Below are 16,844 nucleotides of genomic sequence, written 5' to 3' on the forward strand. Positions count from 1 at the left end.
ATTCTTCTTGTTAGCTAGTCAGCACACATGGGAGGTTTAGCAAAGTTAATTATTCTATACACAGAATAGTATACCACAGGTTCTTTTATAAAATCTCAGAGCCTTTATAATATTTTATTTTTAAGCAATTGAAATAGTTTTATTCTGTGCATATATTTTTTGACAAAAATGGGATATATGTGCTGTTTAGGAAATTGTTTTGATTTTGTTTTTTACTTATTGTATTATTACTGTCTTACCCTGTCAGTAAATAGAGATCTTGCTCATCATTATTAGTGACTATATAATACTCCACTGTGTGGTTGTACCATAGTTTTGTTTTTTAATGAATCCCTTATTGATAGACTTTTGGGTTTCTAGTTTTTTATTATTGTGCACATTTTAAGGGCTTTTAAGGTAAGTAGCCATTCCTAAAAGTACCAACCAGTTTACAGTAGTATTTCAAATTGTTGGAATGTTGAAAATATTCTTTTTTTCTGCACCCTCTCCTATACTGTGTTCTTTCACTGTTATTTTTGCCTGTCTGATTGGCAAAAATGTTCTCTTACATTTGCATTTTTTTATTAGTAGTATAGTTGAATACCTTTTGGTGTGTTTATTGGTTATTTGTAGTTCATTTATAAATTTATGTCCTTTTCCCATTTTTCTATTGAAGTATTATTCCTTGTCTGCTTTTTAAAAAAATTTGTTTTATGTATTCCGCTAAGCATATAAGTATATTTAAATATACCTATACTCTTTTAAATTACTATATTTTAGGATAGCATTCTCAAAACATAACTTATAAACTGTTTGTAATAGTACCTGAAGTAATTGTTAGAACGTAGTTCATTCTCCAGAAATTCAGATTTTTTAAAAAAAATTTTTTTTAAAGATGTTATTTATTCCTGAGAGACACAGAGACAGAGAGAGAGGCAGAGACACAGGCAGAGGGAGAAGACGACTGTGCAGGGAGCCCGACGTGGGACTGGATCCCAGGTCTCCATGATCACGCCCTGGGCTGAAGGCGGCACTAACCACCGAGCCACCTGGGCTGCTCTCAGATTTTTTTTTTTAAGATTGTATTTATTTATTCATGAGAGACATAGGCAGAGAGAAGCAGGCTGGTGGGGAGGCCAATACGGGACTCGATCCCAGGACCCTGAGCCAAAGGATCACGACCCTAGCCAAAGGCGAATGCTTAACTGCTGAGCCACCCAGGTGTCTCCAGAAATTCAGATTTCTTAGACTTCTGTAAGGTGATCTGTAAATCTGCTACACATTAAAATTAGAGAATCTCTTATTTGGAGGAAAAAGAAACTGTTTTAAGATTTTTACTTTCTTTTTGTCTTGAATTCACTTTTATTTCAATAATCATAAACTGTAGTCTTAAAATAATAAGATTTTCATCTGACTTGAGAGAAGAGTTTTGATATGTGATAATTTGGGTGTTGTAGTACATAAAGGAAACACTTCTATAAGACTGTGGGAAGCTTCATTTGTACATGAGGCCAAAGGAATTATTGAGAGGAAATAAGGTAAAATAAAGTAGGTATAAGTATAAGGGGATGTCTTCTAGTTTTAAAAACCCAGGGAGGTATTCACATTCCTTCTTTTATATGGTAGTCTTTGAACCATAAATTTGAAACACTTAATTGTTTGAAAAATTAGCCTAAGTGAAATTTGAAAAATTCTTTAGTCTAAATGAAATTTTAAAAATTCTTGATATTGCTATAAATATATTTTAAAAAGGAACAGTGTTCTCTTGTTTAATTGCAAGCTGATGAGCATGCTGCATGAGCAACAAACTACAAAGATTGAACTTTTACACAGATATTTTAATACTGTAACCAGATAAAGCTTTCAGTAATTTTTTTGACACATATTTAATGATATGCATAATTGTTACTGTGTTGCACATAATTAAGCTTAAATATAAACGACTGTGTTTACTACCAGTTTTTTATAGCCAGACCTCACAATTTTGGGGCCAGCTTGAAGGAGGAAAAAAATATGGCAGGCCAAGAAGCTGTGGCAAAGATCTCTGACTTAGAGATTTTGCATAGAGAGAATAGTCATTTAGGGCAAAGATTGCTCATAACTATAATATTCCTAATTTTAATTCTTAGTATTCCTAATTTATAGACCTTGTCCCTTCCACCACTTAATACCATGTACTACAGGAAGAAATTGGAAAGGTTTAGCCACTGCTTTATTTTCTCCAAATATTTTTTTTTTCTACTTAGTAACTAAAGCTTGGGATGTAGAGGTCCCAAGCATTGATAGTGAACAAAGAACAGTTTCTTTTCTTGCTTCAGTGAAACCAGTACAGGTCTCAAAGTCTAAGCTGTCATGGGTCCTGGTATTTAAGTTGTCCTGTTTATGTGGGTCTCTCAGAATTTCTGAACCTGAACTTCTCATGTTTTCTGAACAAAGGCTCTTCACAGCAAACACAGAAATAGCCAATGCATATATAAAACAAAATGAAATTAAATTTAACCATTATTAAGCCAAATGAAGCCATGATAGCTTAGTAAATGCTGTTTTCCTACCAGACCTACCTTTCATTCTACCCACACCCTCTCAGCCCCAAATAAGATATGTATTCTTGCCCCTGGAAAAGTAGGAGCAAATCAAAAGAATCTAAAGCTTAGTGGAAACTGTAACTGGGAATCATTCCTATTCCTGCTGTGATTTTTCTTTTTAGGAATGATTTTTATTCTCTGCAGCCTGGCTGTGCTGTGAAACATTTGTTAGTCAGATATTTCTACATCTAGATACTGTTTCTGCACTATCTAAAAAGATGATGTAATGTTGGAAAAATTTCTTGATAATACTTTTAGAACCTTCTGTTTGCCAGTTCAGTATTGGTTGATGGAGATAGCCTTTGTATAACTGTACTTCAGTAATAAAATTACTTAATGTTTAATGCTGCTTTACTATTTTATAAAGTACTTTTACATATATTATCTCATAATTCATTCGTATATCATACTTGTAAGAGAGAGAGTATTTTCAGGAAGAAAAATTCTGAGTTCAGAGAAGTTAAATGATATGTTTACACTTAACACCGCTAGTAAGGGACTTGAATTCATCCAATTTATTTATATTTCAACTTTTTCACAGATACCTTCTGCCAAATCAGTTAATGTAGAAATGCACTATTAATGATTAAAACACATATAATACATTTTTTAAATTCAGTAGTTTTGGTTATAAATATGGCAGATATTTAAATTTAGTACAACAGCATAAGAATGTTTCAAAATGGATCAATTATATCTTGTAACAAATGAGAAACTGCCATTCTAGATAAGGAATTAAACCATATGTTATATAAGCAACTGAGGGAAGAAAATTGCCTTTAAATTCTGGTTAAGGATATCTACAGAATAAATGATAAAGGAGAAAAACTATACTATGTCTCTGTGAAATACTGATGTATTTTGTCTATTAAGTCAGTATGATATCTCTCATCAAAGATTGTTTTATTTCTCTTTCTCATAGTTCATTGTTGGTGTGTGGAAACACAACTGATTTTTGTATATTGATTTGTATCCAGCAACTTTACTGAACTCATCAAAGGCTTTAATATCAAGTCTACAATATTTTGAGAAGAAATTACTAATATTGCCCATTAAAAAAAATACTTTGCAGATATTTCAACCAAAGGAAGAAATAGCTCTCCTAAGATGGAATCTGTTGTTTGGGAATGTGGTTGATCAACTTGATATGTTGGCCAGATATGCCCTATGTAATAAAATGAAGAGACAAGATGATGTCATTTTCCCGTATTGTGAAACCAAAAACAAATGCCTTTTGTGAGACCAAGCTAACAAACCTCTGATGGTCAAAGAGTATTTAACTGTTTGAAGAACTTAACAGTAAGATATAGAAGAAATACTTTCAAGCTGAGACCTGCAGGTGTATAATGATCTAAAATACATATTGAGTAGGCCTGATCATCCAAATCTCATTCAGATCCAGGAAGGATGGCTATGAGTTGGATTGTCTTCTACTTTTGGCCCTTGACTATGTTTGTGGGGCATATAGGTGGGCACAGTTTGTTTTCTTGTGAACCCATTACCTTGAGGATGTGCCAAGATTTGCCTTATAATACTACCTTTATGCCTAATCTTCTGAATCACTATGACCAACAGACAGCAGCTTTAGCAATGGAGGTAAGACTTGATCTATTATTTGATGTATCTTAATGGTGATTCTTATAATGTCTTGTTAACTACTCTAATGAATGTGTTTGATTAAAAACAGAAGAATGGTGCTCGCTTCGGCAGCACATATACTAAAAAAAAAAAACAAAAAAACAAAAAAAACCAGAAGAATGTTATTTTTAACTATATCTTATACATTAAAAAGTTATATGTTTAGGTTCAAACTGTAATAGATTGAAGAATTCATGTTTGGGGAATGTTACTCTCGACTTATTTTTAGATGTGTTTTTATAAAGAAATATGAAACATTGGAACATGGAAGTTAATAGCCATTGAGAAGTTTAAAATTGTCCAAGTTATGATATTACATTTTTTCTGTTTGACTGATAATAAAACCTCAGATAAAGAGTAGAATATAATAATAGTCACACTTCATTTCTTAAGTATTGAAGGTAACATGATCTTGTAAAATAAGTTCTTTGTTCAGCCCTTAGGCTGATGGTTTATGGTATTTAAATTTTCTTAATATTTTAAAAAAATGTTTATGATTTTACCATCACATCAGTTTAAGGATGATAACTCCTGATGAACAAAAAAGGTTTAAGGTTTGGTTGTATAAATTTTAACTGTTCTTGACCTCTCAGAATTTTATAAAAATGTGTTGCCTTTCTTGAATATTTCTAATAGTAGTTCTTCAGATAACTTTTTAATGATTTTACTTTAGAAACTATGACAAATTAATGAACATAGTTAACAATAGGTTTAAATAACCATGCATTTCTACAGAGATTTTAGAATTGTGGACAAGGATAATATGCTTACCAGATAGGAGCCAGGCGGCCCCCGACGGTGGCAATAGGAAGCATAGGCTTTGGAGTTATGCAAATGGGCTTGAATTCTAGCTTTATCATTTTCTAGCTTTATTACTTTGGGAAAATTATGTGAACTTTCTTACCATAGCTTCTTTGCTTGTAAGGTGGAATTAATAATAATTATACAGAGAATGTTTTGTACTTTAGTCTGTAATCTAATTATTATAGTGCTTTCAGCACATTGAAGCCTATATGTTTTGGAATGCTTCATTTTATGGTAAAACCCAAAGATTCATTACTTCCAAGTAGACTAATATAAATGTTCCTGGGAAAATTTATAGAAAGACTATTATTTGCAGATTTTGAAATGTGGAGGACATCTTATATATTCCAAATATTTGAAAATATTACAGAGATTGAGCATTTTCTGCTCTTCTGACTATGTAAGGTCTAACTGATACAGGGAGATTTGGTATACACTATCAGATTATGATATGAAAATGGATAGTGTCTTAATACATTATTTTGGTTCCAGGCATAGTGTTCCTTGCTGTGTATTAAAACCATCAATTCTCTTATCAAAAAAATTGGAGTAGAAATACCTTTGTTTTGGGATCCCTGGGTGGCGCAAAGGTTGGGGCCTGCCTTTGGCCCAGGGCACCATCCTGGAGACCCGGGATCGAATCCCACGTCGGGCTCCCGGTGCATGGAGCCTGCTTCTCCCTCTGCCTGTGTCTCTACCTCTCTCTCTCTCTCTCTCTCTCTCTCTCTCTCTGTGACTATCATAAATAAATAAAAAATTAAAAAAGAAAAGAAATACCTTTGTTTTTAGTATCATTATAAGTCAGTATAACTCCTTTGGAAAGCAAATAGTGTAATAAGAAGCAAGTAATCAAGATGTTTGAACTGATATGGGCTCAACTTTTGGCTCTGCTTTGTAGTAGCTTTAAGACTTTGAATAGTCACTTAGCCTTGGTTTCTTTTTTTTTTTTTTTTTTTTTGCCTTGGTTTCTTCATTTGTGAAAAGGCAGTAATAACAAAAAACCTTGAAGGGCTGTTAGGATTAAACTTATAAAGTAGCTAGTACAGGGAATGGCACACAGTAGGTTAACTGCAAATGTTAATTCTATCCCAATTCCGTTTCTAAATGATCCTAAAGAGAAAGTAACAGAAAGATAATGTATTTGTTCTAAATGAACTTGCATTCCTATGTGTAGGCTTTTGGGACATTCATAATAATGGCATAGTAAGCTATCACTACCTTCTTCTCACAGTTGCCTGTGTAGTCTAGATTGTTTATTGGCAATAAGGTTGCTTCTTTTTAAATTTCATACATTCTGGGGAGAGCACCTAAGTGGGCAGTATTTTCTAAGAGAAGGCTCCAGTTCTTTGACTTAAATAATATTGCAGATAGTTGTTACATGGTTGTTATATCAAGACAATGATGCCACTGACAGAATTGTCGGTTTGAGAGTGTAAAGTTTCTGTAATAGCAAAGGAAATGGAAACTCAGCAGTCAACAAAACATCCTTCTAGATGGAAGTAGGGATTCTTGGGCCCTTATAAGGACAAGAATCTATCTCTGATTCTAGAATGTGTCTGTCAACTTTTAACAGGAGCAAGTAGTTGGAGCAAACAGTGGGAGCACATTTTTGAGTGTTCACTGTGGGTCAGAGTGAATTGAAAGATAATTTCTTAGGTGCAGGCCCATGTTTCAGGTCTGCCTTAGGTTCATTCCTGTATGATTTGCTGAGTCAGAATGAGTGCCTGGAATAGAATAGTATAGGACAGTAAGCTAGGGATACCACAGATGAGAGGAAGTACAGAATCTGGGTTATTTCACATATGATTATTCAGAGTTAATAAATTGGCTGTTCTTTCATTGTAGGTATAAGATTCTTAGTCTATACTTTCATTGAATTTGGGACATATTTAAATAAATGGGATAGTGTAAGTATCAAGTCATTAAGTTGGAAAAGAAGATCTTTACTAATATGTTTATTTCTCTATCCCCCCCTTCTAAAACATACTCATCTGTACAGAAACACTAAATTTTTATAAGTTCTTGACTTGATGTTTTTTCCTCATCAGTGGCTTTTGACAGAGAAAAAAATTTCTCATTCCTGAGTTTCAAACCATTTGGACTGTCTGAATTGCTAAGTAAATTTTTGGGAGCTGTCCAGCACAGTCAAGAAAGTGTTAGTCAAATTGTTGGTAACTATCTTTACCAACCGCATGTTATCAGGTATTTATGACTGCAGTGGTAATAAAAGAGATCTGAACAGCCTTCCCCCCCATACTAGATAATTAAATGCAGTTGAATAGGAAGAGACAGTTTAGTGGAAAAAGCACTAAATGAGGGATAGGGAATTTGTTATTTTGCCACTAAATAGTTTTCTAACTTCTTTGTGTTAGTTTCCTCTAGGAAGTGAATTTTTTTTCCCTGTCCATTTTACAAGGTTAAGATTAAATGATGTAAGTGATGTGTATATTTAAAAACTTTGAAAAGTTAAAGCGCTGTATAAATGCAAAGCAGTACTCCTTGTTGCCTGTCACCCTATTTAACTTCAGTTAATATGTGGAACAAGCATTCTTACCTTTTTATGAGGTTGATAACTTGTCTACTCCTTTTTTTTTTTTTTTTTTTTTTTTTTGGGAGAGAGAAAGAGCATGTGCAAGTGGAGTGTGGGGAGTGGGGAGAGGGAGAGAATGTTAAGCAGGCTCCATGCCCAGTATAGAGCCCAATGTGAGGCTTGATTCCACGACCCTAAGATCATGACCTGAACCGAAATCAGGAGTCAGATATTTAACCTACTAAGCCACACAGGTGCCCCTTGTCTTTTTTTGTTGTTGTTTTTTAAGAGAAACTAGACCACTCTTAGGATAATCAGAGGATAAACTCTTGGGATTGTTTGTGTTTGCCTCCCATTTCCTGTTTTCTTTTGTCATTCTCAGAGATTTTCTGTAGCATGGAAAGTTGGCAGTGAGATAGATTCTGCTGGGAACACAGAACCTAAAAGGTCAAAATCCTGGTATCCTTTATGATTCATTAAGAACAAAGCATGTTTAAGAAAAAAGAACAAAGCATGTTTGAACCAATCTTCATGTTATCCAGACTCAAACTGTAACTTAAAAAAAGCTTTATTATAGATAATTTCAGTTATATAGAAATATAGATAATAGTATAATGGACACCATATACCCATTACTTACCATCTAGCTTCAAAAATTATCAACTCAAAATCTTAAAAAAAAAAAAAAAAAAAAAAAGGCAGCCCGGGTCCGGGTGGCTCAGCAGTTTAACGCAGCCTTCGGCCCAGGGCATGATTCCGGAGATCCAGGATGGAGTTCCATATCAGGCTCCCTTCATGGAGCCTGCTTCTGCCACTGCCTCTTTTTCTCTCTGTGTCTCTCATGAATAAAATAAACAGAACCTTTATCACAGCTAGTTTTGTTTCATTTATGACTGCATATCCCAACTGGGTTACTTTGAAGCAAATTTCAAACACCATAATTCCATCTACAAATATTTCTGTATATATCTCTAAGAAAAAGTAAGAACTCTTAAAAAATATATAAACACCTTACCTTTATTACTTCCTCAGTATCATCAACTATCCAGTTAAATGTTCACATTACTCTGACCATTTCACAGTTTTTTATATAGTTGGCTTTTCAAATCAGGATTCATATATTGCATTCAATTGATATGTCTTTCTTTTATAATTTCTCCTTTTCATCTCTTTTTTTCTAGTAATATGTTTGCCTTATAGAGTTTCCCATTGTCTTTATTTGGTTGATTGCATCCCTGTGGTTTTATTTCCCATGGTCTTTTGTCTCCTTTTTTGATTTTTTTTTTAAGGAAAATACTTCATGGGCATATAATAGCTGGTTGTCACTTTTTGTAATTTTGGAATCCATTTATGATCATCTCTTAGATTGATAATTTCATTAAAGTTTTACAAAAATGGTTATAATTTAATTCTGTCATTCTTCACTTCTCAGCTGGAATGCTTCATAAACAGAAAATTCCACTCATTGACTGTTGGGCTTCTAAGTTACTCTCATGTACAGTCTATATAAGAAAGACAAGATAAATACTTGGTTATTCTCAAATATTTATCAGTATTTATTCGTTTTTCAGATAATGACTTGATTCCCAAACATCCTTCAAAGGTGAACAATGAAGTCCTTTTTTTTTTTAAGGTTTCATTATAAACTCATAGATTTAACATATTTGGTTTGTTTCAAGTCCATTACAGTTATTATTCCTACTTGGACTCTAACTGTACTTGCTATCTTTGGTAGTGGGAGCCTCTTCAAGGTAGCTTCTAGGTTTTGACGCTACCCTAGTAGTCTGTCATAGGTTCCTTGCTTTCTGGTATGATCCAAACCCTTTTCTTAAAATTCTGCCTCAAACTTAAAAAAAAAAAAAAACAAAAAAAGTTATTTTTAGGCCTATTCGTGGACAAAACTAGGGAACTTAAAAAAAATTTTTTTTTATTAAAGATTTTATTTACTTATTCATGAGAGACACAGAGAGAGAGAGAGAGAGAGGCAGAGACACAGGCAGAGGGAGAAGCAGGCTCCATGCAGGGTGCTTGATGTGGGACTTGATCCTGGGTTGAGGCGGCGCTAAACTGCTGAGCCACCCCGGCTGCCCAGAAACTTTTTTTAAAAGAAAGTACATCCTAAGTTTATACTGATACTTTCAATTCAAATAATATTGCAGAGTTTTTAACATTATAAAATCTTATTTTTTCTTTTTTCTTATATTAAAGCTTTATGATACACATACATTATATAAGAACAATTATTACTAACAGTATGATTACTGGAAGCTGTTTGTTTGTTTGTTTTGTACTTCTTTTTGTCTTTAGGCATGTAACTCACCAAAGATATACTGGCAGATTACAGTGTTTTAAAGCTAAATACTTCTCTGTGTGGTTAAACTCAATACACATTTAGATTCATATGTTTCATTTATTGAGAAATGACTTTAAAAATTTTTTTAAAGTTTCTTTCTTTCTTAAGGACTTTACTTATTCATGAGAAACAGAGGGAGAGAGGCAGAGACATAGGCAGATGGCAATGCAGGCTCCCTGCGAAGAGCCTGATGTGGGGACTCCATCCCGGGACCTTGGGATCAGGCCTTGAGCTGAAGGCAGCTGCTCAATTGCTGAGCCACGTAGGGGTCCCAAAACTTTCCTTCTTTCTAATTGTGTTTTAAAACTGTATATAGGGAAAAATAAATTAAAACAAACAAACAAAAAAACTGTATATAGGGGCAGCCTCTGAGGCGCAGCAGTTTAGCGCCGCCTGCAGCGCAGGGTGTGATCCTGAGACCTAGTATTGAGTTCCACGTCGGGCTCCCTGCATGGAGCCTGCTTCTCCCTCTGCCTGTGTCTCTGCCTCTTTCTGTCTCTGTCTCTCATGAATGAATAAATAAATAAGATCTTAAAAAGAAAAACTGTATATACAGGGACGCCTGGATGGCTCAGCAGTTGAGTGTGTGCCTTTGGCTCATCGAGTCCCACATCAGGCTCCCTGTATGAAGCCTGCTTCTCCCTCTGCCTGTGTCTCTGCCTCTCTCTCTGTCTCTCATGAATAAATAAAATCTTTAAAAAAAAAAAAACTATATATACAGAACAAGATACATTCAGAAAAGTAGTTTCTGGACCTTTCCCACTCTATCTTGTTCTTTCTTTCCTCTTAAATGTCATTGAAAGAGTTTTGTTTATTTTTCTATTACAAAATTTTAAATATAATTTAATATTTATATAAGATGTTCAATATTTGTTCATGTATATTCTTTTGCCTTTCTTTGATAATAGTGTCATATTTGTCTTTTCTGTCTTGTTTCATTTAACAATATATCATGGATATTCCATAGTAGTATTTATAGATATTGGTTATTAAAATGTTTTTTTGAACTGGTAAAAATACATACAAAGTTCACCATTCCAACCCTTCCAACTTTAGGTATACAGCTTGGTGATATGAAGTATATTCATCTTGTTATACAATTATCATCTCTATTCATCTCTAGCACTTTTTAATTTAACAAAACTGAAACTCTGTACGAAGTAAACAATAATTCCCCGTTTTCCACTCCTCCAAGCCCCTGGCAACCACCATTCTTCTTTCACTCTGAATTTAATTATGGTAGGTACCTAATATATGAGGAACCATACAATATTTGTCCTTTTGTGACTGGCTTATTTCACTTAACATATTGTCTTCAAGGTTCATCCATGTAGCAAATGCCAGAATTTCCTTTCTGTTTAAAGCCAAATGATACTTCATTGTATGTGTATACCACATTTTGTTTATCCACTCATCCATCAAACACTTGAGTTGCTTCTACCTTTTGGCTGTTATGAATAATGCTGCTATGAACATGGCTGTAAAATACTTGTTTGAGTCCCTACTTTCAATTTTTGGGGCTATATACCCAGAAGAGGAATTACTGAGACATATGATAATTTTATATTTAACATTTTGAGGAACCGCGATACTGTTTTCCATAGCAGCTGCTTCCATTTTACATTCCCATCAGCAGTGCAACAGAGGTTCCAATTTCTCCACATCCTTGCCAGCACTTGTTATTTTCTGGTTTTGTTTTTGTTATAATAGTCATCCTAGTGGGTATTAAGTTATCCTCATTTTTTTTCATTCCGTTCCTATTGATGGACATTTGGGTTGTTACTGTCTTTTGCTTTTGAAATCAAAGCTTGTCCTTATTCATCTTCGTATGTCCAGCACCCCACACAGTGACTCACAATAGGAACTAGTAAATAAATTGCTAAAAAATAAAATGCTTGAATTAATTAACGAACTTTACAAAGTCTTTTTTTTTTTTAAGATTATTTATTTATTTATTCATGAGAGAGACAGAGAGGCAGAGACACAGGCAGAGGGAGAAGCAGGCTCCATGCAGGGAGCCCGATGTGGGACTTGATCCCAGAATTCCAGGATCACGCCCTGGGCCGAGGCAGGCGCTAAACCACTGAGCCACCCAGGCATCCCCTACAAAGTCTTTTAAGAGATGATAGTCTTGGTCTAAGCACTTAATCTGCCGTTGTAAATAGAAGGTGCTTGATGGGGATGGTAATCCCAATCCCAAGGGTACCATATAACTGTGAACGCTGGTATTTTACTTTGCCTTTTGAGAGGTGGGGAGCAGCTAATCAAAGTGGCTCAGAGCTTTGGGCATCATGTGTTTGTACTTGTAAGTGTTGTAATTAAGTAAAAGAAAAGAGCAACCTGTCTTTCTCATCTCTAGGCCTTTAATGTTCCTTATGCCTTATTCTTTTCTTGATCTTTGTCAAAATTCTGATGGTTGTACTTTTCCTATGTTATGTAGGAAAAAGAAGATAGGAGTGGATATCATTATATGTGGTATCATCCCATTTTTCTTAAAAAATATATGTGTGTGTGTGTGTGTTTATGCAGAGTAAGTGAGCTGGAAGGATTTTCACCAAGGCCAACAGTGGTTTTCCTGAATTAGCACAATTTATTTGTGTTTTCTGTGTCTTATTTAATGTTTATATTTTTAAATTTTTCTGTAAGAATCATATTATCCTTTTAAAATAGTAAAATTAGTGAAGAAACTTTATTTTTAATAATCCCAACAGTTCTTTTTTGTTTAGTTCTCAGTTACAGTGCCCAGGAGTTAGTATATATTAAATATATTTTGATTGAATGAGTGAAACACAAGAACTTGGTAAGTACCACCAAAAGAAGGCATAAAGTGCTAAGGGGATTTGAAAGAGAGAATCTTTTGTGGAAGGAATCAGTTGTAGATGGTATTTGAATGAAAGACAGGGTTTCTTTTTGTTTTTTTTTGTGAGAGAATAGTGTAATATACTCCTATATGGTAGTAATTATTAACATTTTGTGGATAGGCCTTTTAGAAAATGAATTTGATTGCAATTCATGGTTTTTATCTTCAGAATACATGCATTATCAGATTTGCTTCTCTTATTGTCTTTTGTTAGTTTACTGTTTAGATGTTATGCTCAAAACAAACAACAGTCTCGTGAAACGGCTTAAGAAGTCAGGAATTAAGAATCTTGTAAATTGAAAAATGTACGTACAGGTATTGGAGAATTAATCGCATTTAGTTATTTCTGACTTTAAGGAAAAAATAGTATTTTAAGTTTTTTCTTTTATTTTCTTGTGTGACAAATCACTTTAAAGGAATACCTTTAAAATACTTATTTTCAATTAAATTATGAAGTATGATAGAATTTTGATCATCAGGTTTTATCTTTTGAGAGCGATCATAGTTCAGAACTGTTCATGGTATTTGAAATATTAAAATTTACTTCCTTAAAGAAAAGTCAAATTTATGGGCTCTTCTGGGAATTCCCCTTTGACTTAAGAATATAAATCTGTTCCTCTCATAATGGCAAATTTCTATAAACCAACTTACTGAAATACTGTTGAAAAGTATTTAGTACACTGTCCTCAAGGCATTTTTTAAAATTAAGATTTGCAAAAGAAAAAAATCTGTAGGATTAAAGGTATTTTTCAAACCTAGAATTTTTTAATACAAAATAATTCTTAAAGTTTTAGATCTCTTTTCCTATGAGAATTTATTTTTACAGAAAATGAGTTTTTTAAAGATCTAATTTTAAATCACTTGAAATTATTCTGAAAAGTTGTTTTTGAATAACTTCTTATTCTAGTTTGGATCTAAAATAAAATGAGTACCATTTTTTGAGTTTCCAGGGCCACTCCACATTTGGTTTCGCTTTTAGTGAATTTAGTCAAATATTCCCGAACGCAGTAGGATACAGTTTCTATGGTTACCAGACACTTTGTAGAGTGACAAAGATCGGAATTCTGATTCTCATGAGTCAAAATTTGGCCTTTGACTCTGTCCCCTTTTCATACCCCTTGCTAAGCTTGGGCTGTTGCTGTGCTTGAAGGCTTGTCAGCTAGCAGGTTCCTATGGTAACAGGAATGGAAATTTGAAAGAAGAAAGAGAATGGGAGCACAAAGGCTTGGTTGATTTGAATTTGAACAAAGAATGGAAGGTTCCGTGTAGTGCACCTTTGTTATAGAAACCAGAAATTTAATTTTAGGAAAGTTACTTTTCAGTTTGTAAACTTCTATACCCTGGTCTTGATTTAGTGAACAAAAAGTATTACTGTTTAAGGAGGTATGCAGTAGGAGTCTTTAAAAAATTAATCTTTAAAAAATTAAAAATTAAATTGTTTTTCTATTTGATAAAGCTTTAATAGTATTCCTAATCTAATATTTCTCAACTTTACCATATGCAGACTACCTCATTTAATTTTGATTTTGCTTAGGTTAAAAAATTGTTAAAGCAATTTGCTCATTTGAAAAATATTAGTATTTTTGTTTTTATATAACTGCTTTATTGAGGTATAATTAGTGTACAGCAAACGACCCATTTGAAATGTTCAGTGTTTTGACAAATGTGTATGTCCATGAAACCATTAATACAATCAAAATATAGAACATTTCCATTACCCCAGAAGCTTTCTTGTGTGCCTTTGTAGTCTACCCTCCCTCTTCACTCCCTGCTCCAAGCCACCACCTGTTTTCTGTCACTGGATTAGTTTTCATTTTCTAGAGTTTTATATACATGTAATCATATGTTATCTATTTTTTATGTCTGGTTTCCTTCACCCAGCATAATGATTATGATATTCATCCATGTTCTGTTTTGCTTTTTAATCACATCATTCCAATTGACTTTCACTTGTTAGTGACAAGGGAATTCAAATTTAGCCGGGTTCTTTAGGCCCACCGTGTAGGAAGGACAGCTATAGCTCTGTTAACTTGCAGCTCTTTCCTAATCCCCTTTTAAGCTTTACTGGGTTCTGTATGCTATTTTATATACTGTTATTTATATGTTATTAAAACCATCTTAAAGAGGAGAAAACTGAAGTTGAGAGATGTAGAACAAGTTGCTTAAATTCAGGGGCTCTAGATAGGAATGCCAGGGTCTTGACTCTTGGGTCTGTCTTTGTAGCTCTGTGATTTTGGGCAAGTTACTTAATTTCAGGTCTCATTTTCTTCATATGTATTATAAAATGTGATCAATAATTATAGTACCTACCTTATGGGATTATCAAGAAGATTAAATGAGATAATATGTGTAAGGCACTTAATTTACTGCCACTTTACTGTCAGTAAATGCTAGCTGAGATACACAGCAGAGGGTACTTACAGCTAATAAGTGGCAGGAGCATAAACTTACAGCTTTAGGCTTATTGCAGGCAGCACAAAATAATCACTTAAATCAGTTTTATAATTCATCAGTAATTCACAGATGGAGGTTTTACTAACATAGTAACATAATATCAAATTGGTTGATATTTTATGTGTTGCTAAGTACCAAGCAAGTTTTGAGACTTAAGACATACATAAAAATAAGGGTGCTTGGGTGGCTCAGTTGGTTAAGTGTCTGCCTTTGGCTCAGGTCATAATCTCAGGGTCCTGGAACCAAACTCCACGTTGGGCTCCGTGCTCAGCAGGGAGTCTGCTCCTCCCCATGCTCATGCTTGAGTGCTCTCTCTCAAATAAGTAAAGACCTACGTGTGTGTATGAGATGTATGTACATACATCAACGTAAATATAATAACGTTTTTAACTTTTAATTTAAAAATAATTAGAAACTCATGGAAAGTTGCAAAAAGAGTACAGAGAAATTCTGTGTACCCTACCTAGCCCCCACCTTCAACCCCCAGTCTTCATATCTTATATAACTGTCATACAGCATCAAAACTAGGAAGTTAACTTTGGTACTATCTATAGAACTTATCATATTTCACCAGTTTTTACATGTACTCATTTTGTGTGTGTATATGCATACATCTGCGTGTATAGTCTTTGCAGTTCTTTTTCAATAAGCTCTATGCCCAAAGTGGTGCTTCAGCTCACAACCCCTAGATCAAGAGTCACATGCTCCACCAACTGAGCCAACCATATGCGCTCCTAGTCTTTGCAATTTTATCACATATATAGATGTGTATAGCCACTGCTACAATTAAAGAACTGTTTTATCACCACTAAGGGATTCCCTTATGTTTCCTTTCTACCTCCTTTCTTTTCCCAATACTAAGCAACTACCACTTTGTTCTCTTATCCATAATTTTGTCATTTCAAGAATTTTATATAAATGGAATCATACAGTATGTAGTCTTTTGAGTTTTTTTCACTTAGCATAATGCCGTTTGAGATCTATACAAGTTCTGTGTATTAATAGTTACTGTTTTCAATTTCTGAATATTTTGTTATACAGTTATGCCACATTTTGTTTAATCAGCCACCCATTGAAGAACATTTAGGTTGTTTCAGCTCTTTGCTATTACAAATAAAGCTGCTATGAACATTGATGTACAGGTTTTTGTGCAGACATAAATTTTTATTTTGGAGGGATAAATGCCCAGGAGTGTGATTGCTGTGTCATTTGATAAGCATATGTTTGGAATTTTAAGAAACTGCCATTTTCCCTAGTGGTTGTACCATTTTACATTCTCACCAGCAATGTAAGTGAGATTTACTTTCTCTACATTCTCACTACCAGTTAGTATTATCATAATTTTTTAATTTCAGTTTTTCTGATACATATATAACAATATCTCATGTGGTTTTAATTTGCATTTCCCTTATAGCTAATGATATTGAACATCTTTTCATATGCTTATTTGCCATTCATATGTCCTTTTGGTAAAATATCTGTTATGTCTTTTGTTCATATTGCAATTGAATTGTTTCTTATTTTTGTGTTGTTAGAGTTCTATATATAGTCTGGTTACAAATCCGTTGTTGGATATATGGTTTACAAATAGTTTATCCTACTCTGTAGTGTGTCTTTACCTTTTAACAAGGTCTTTAAGAG

The 16,844-nt window shown here is 33.8% G+C and overlaps 1 protein-coding gene across 5 annotated transcripts in view; it reads left to right on the forward strand.

The window, feature by feature from the left end:
- Window positions 1-16,844, forward strand: part of FZD3 (frizzled class receptor 3) — a 95,605-nt gene that overhangs the window by 5,509 nt on the left and 73,252 nt on the right. For 3 of the 5 annotated variants that reach the window (XM_041768275.1, XM_041768274.1, XM_041768276.1), the window contains one exon: window positions 3,487-4,160. The exons of 1 other annotated variant lie outside the window; for it this stretch is intronic. In XM_041768275.1, coding sequence (XP_041624209.1) covers window positions 3,972-4,160 — 189 coding nt within the window. In that variant the 5' untranslated portion in view covers window positions 3,487-3,971. The remainder of the gene's footprint in view (window positions 1-3,486; window positions 4,161-16,844) is intronic. One more of the 5 variants, XM_041768277.1, reaches the window with a different exon arrangement.

Source organism: Vulpes lagopus, chromosome 8 (assembly GCF_018345385.1).
Source record: "Vulpes lagopus strain Blue_001 chromosome 8, ASM1834538v1, whole genome shotgun sequence".
Taxonomy (NCBI): Eukaryota; Metazoa; Chordata; class Mammalia; order Carnivora; family Canidae; genus Vulpes; species Vulpes lagopus.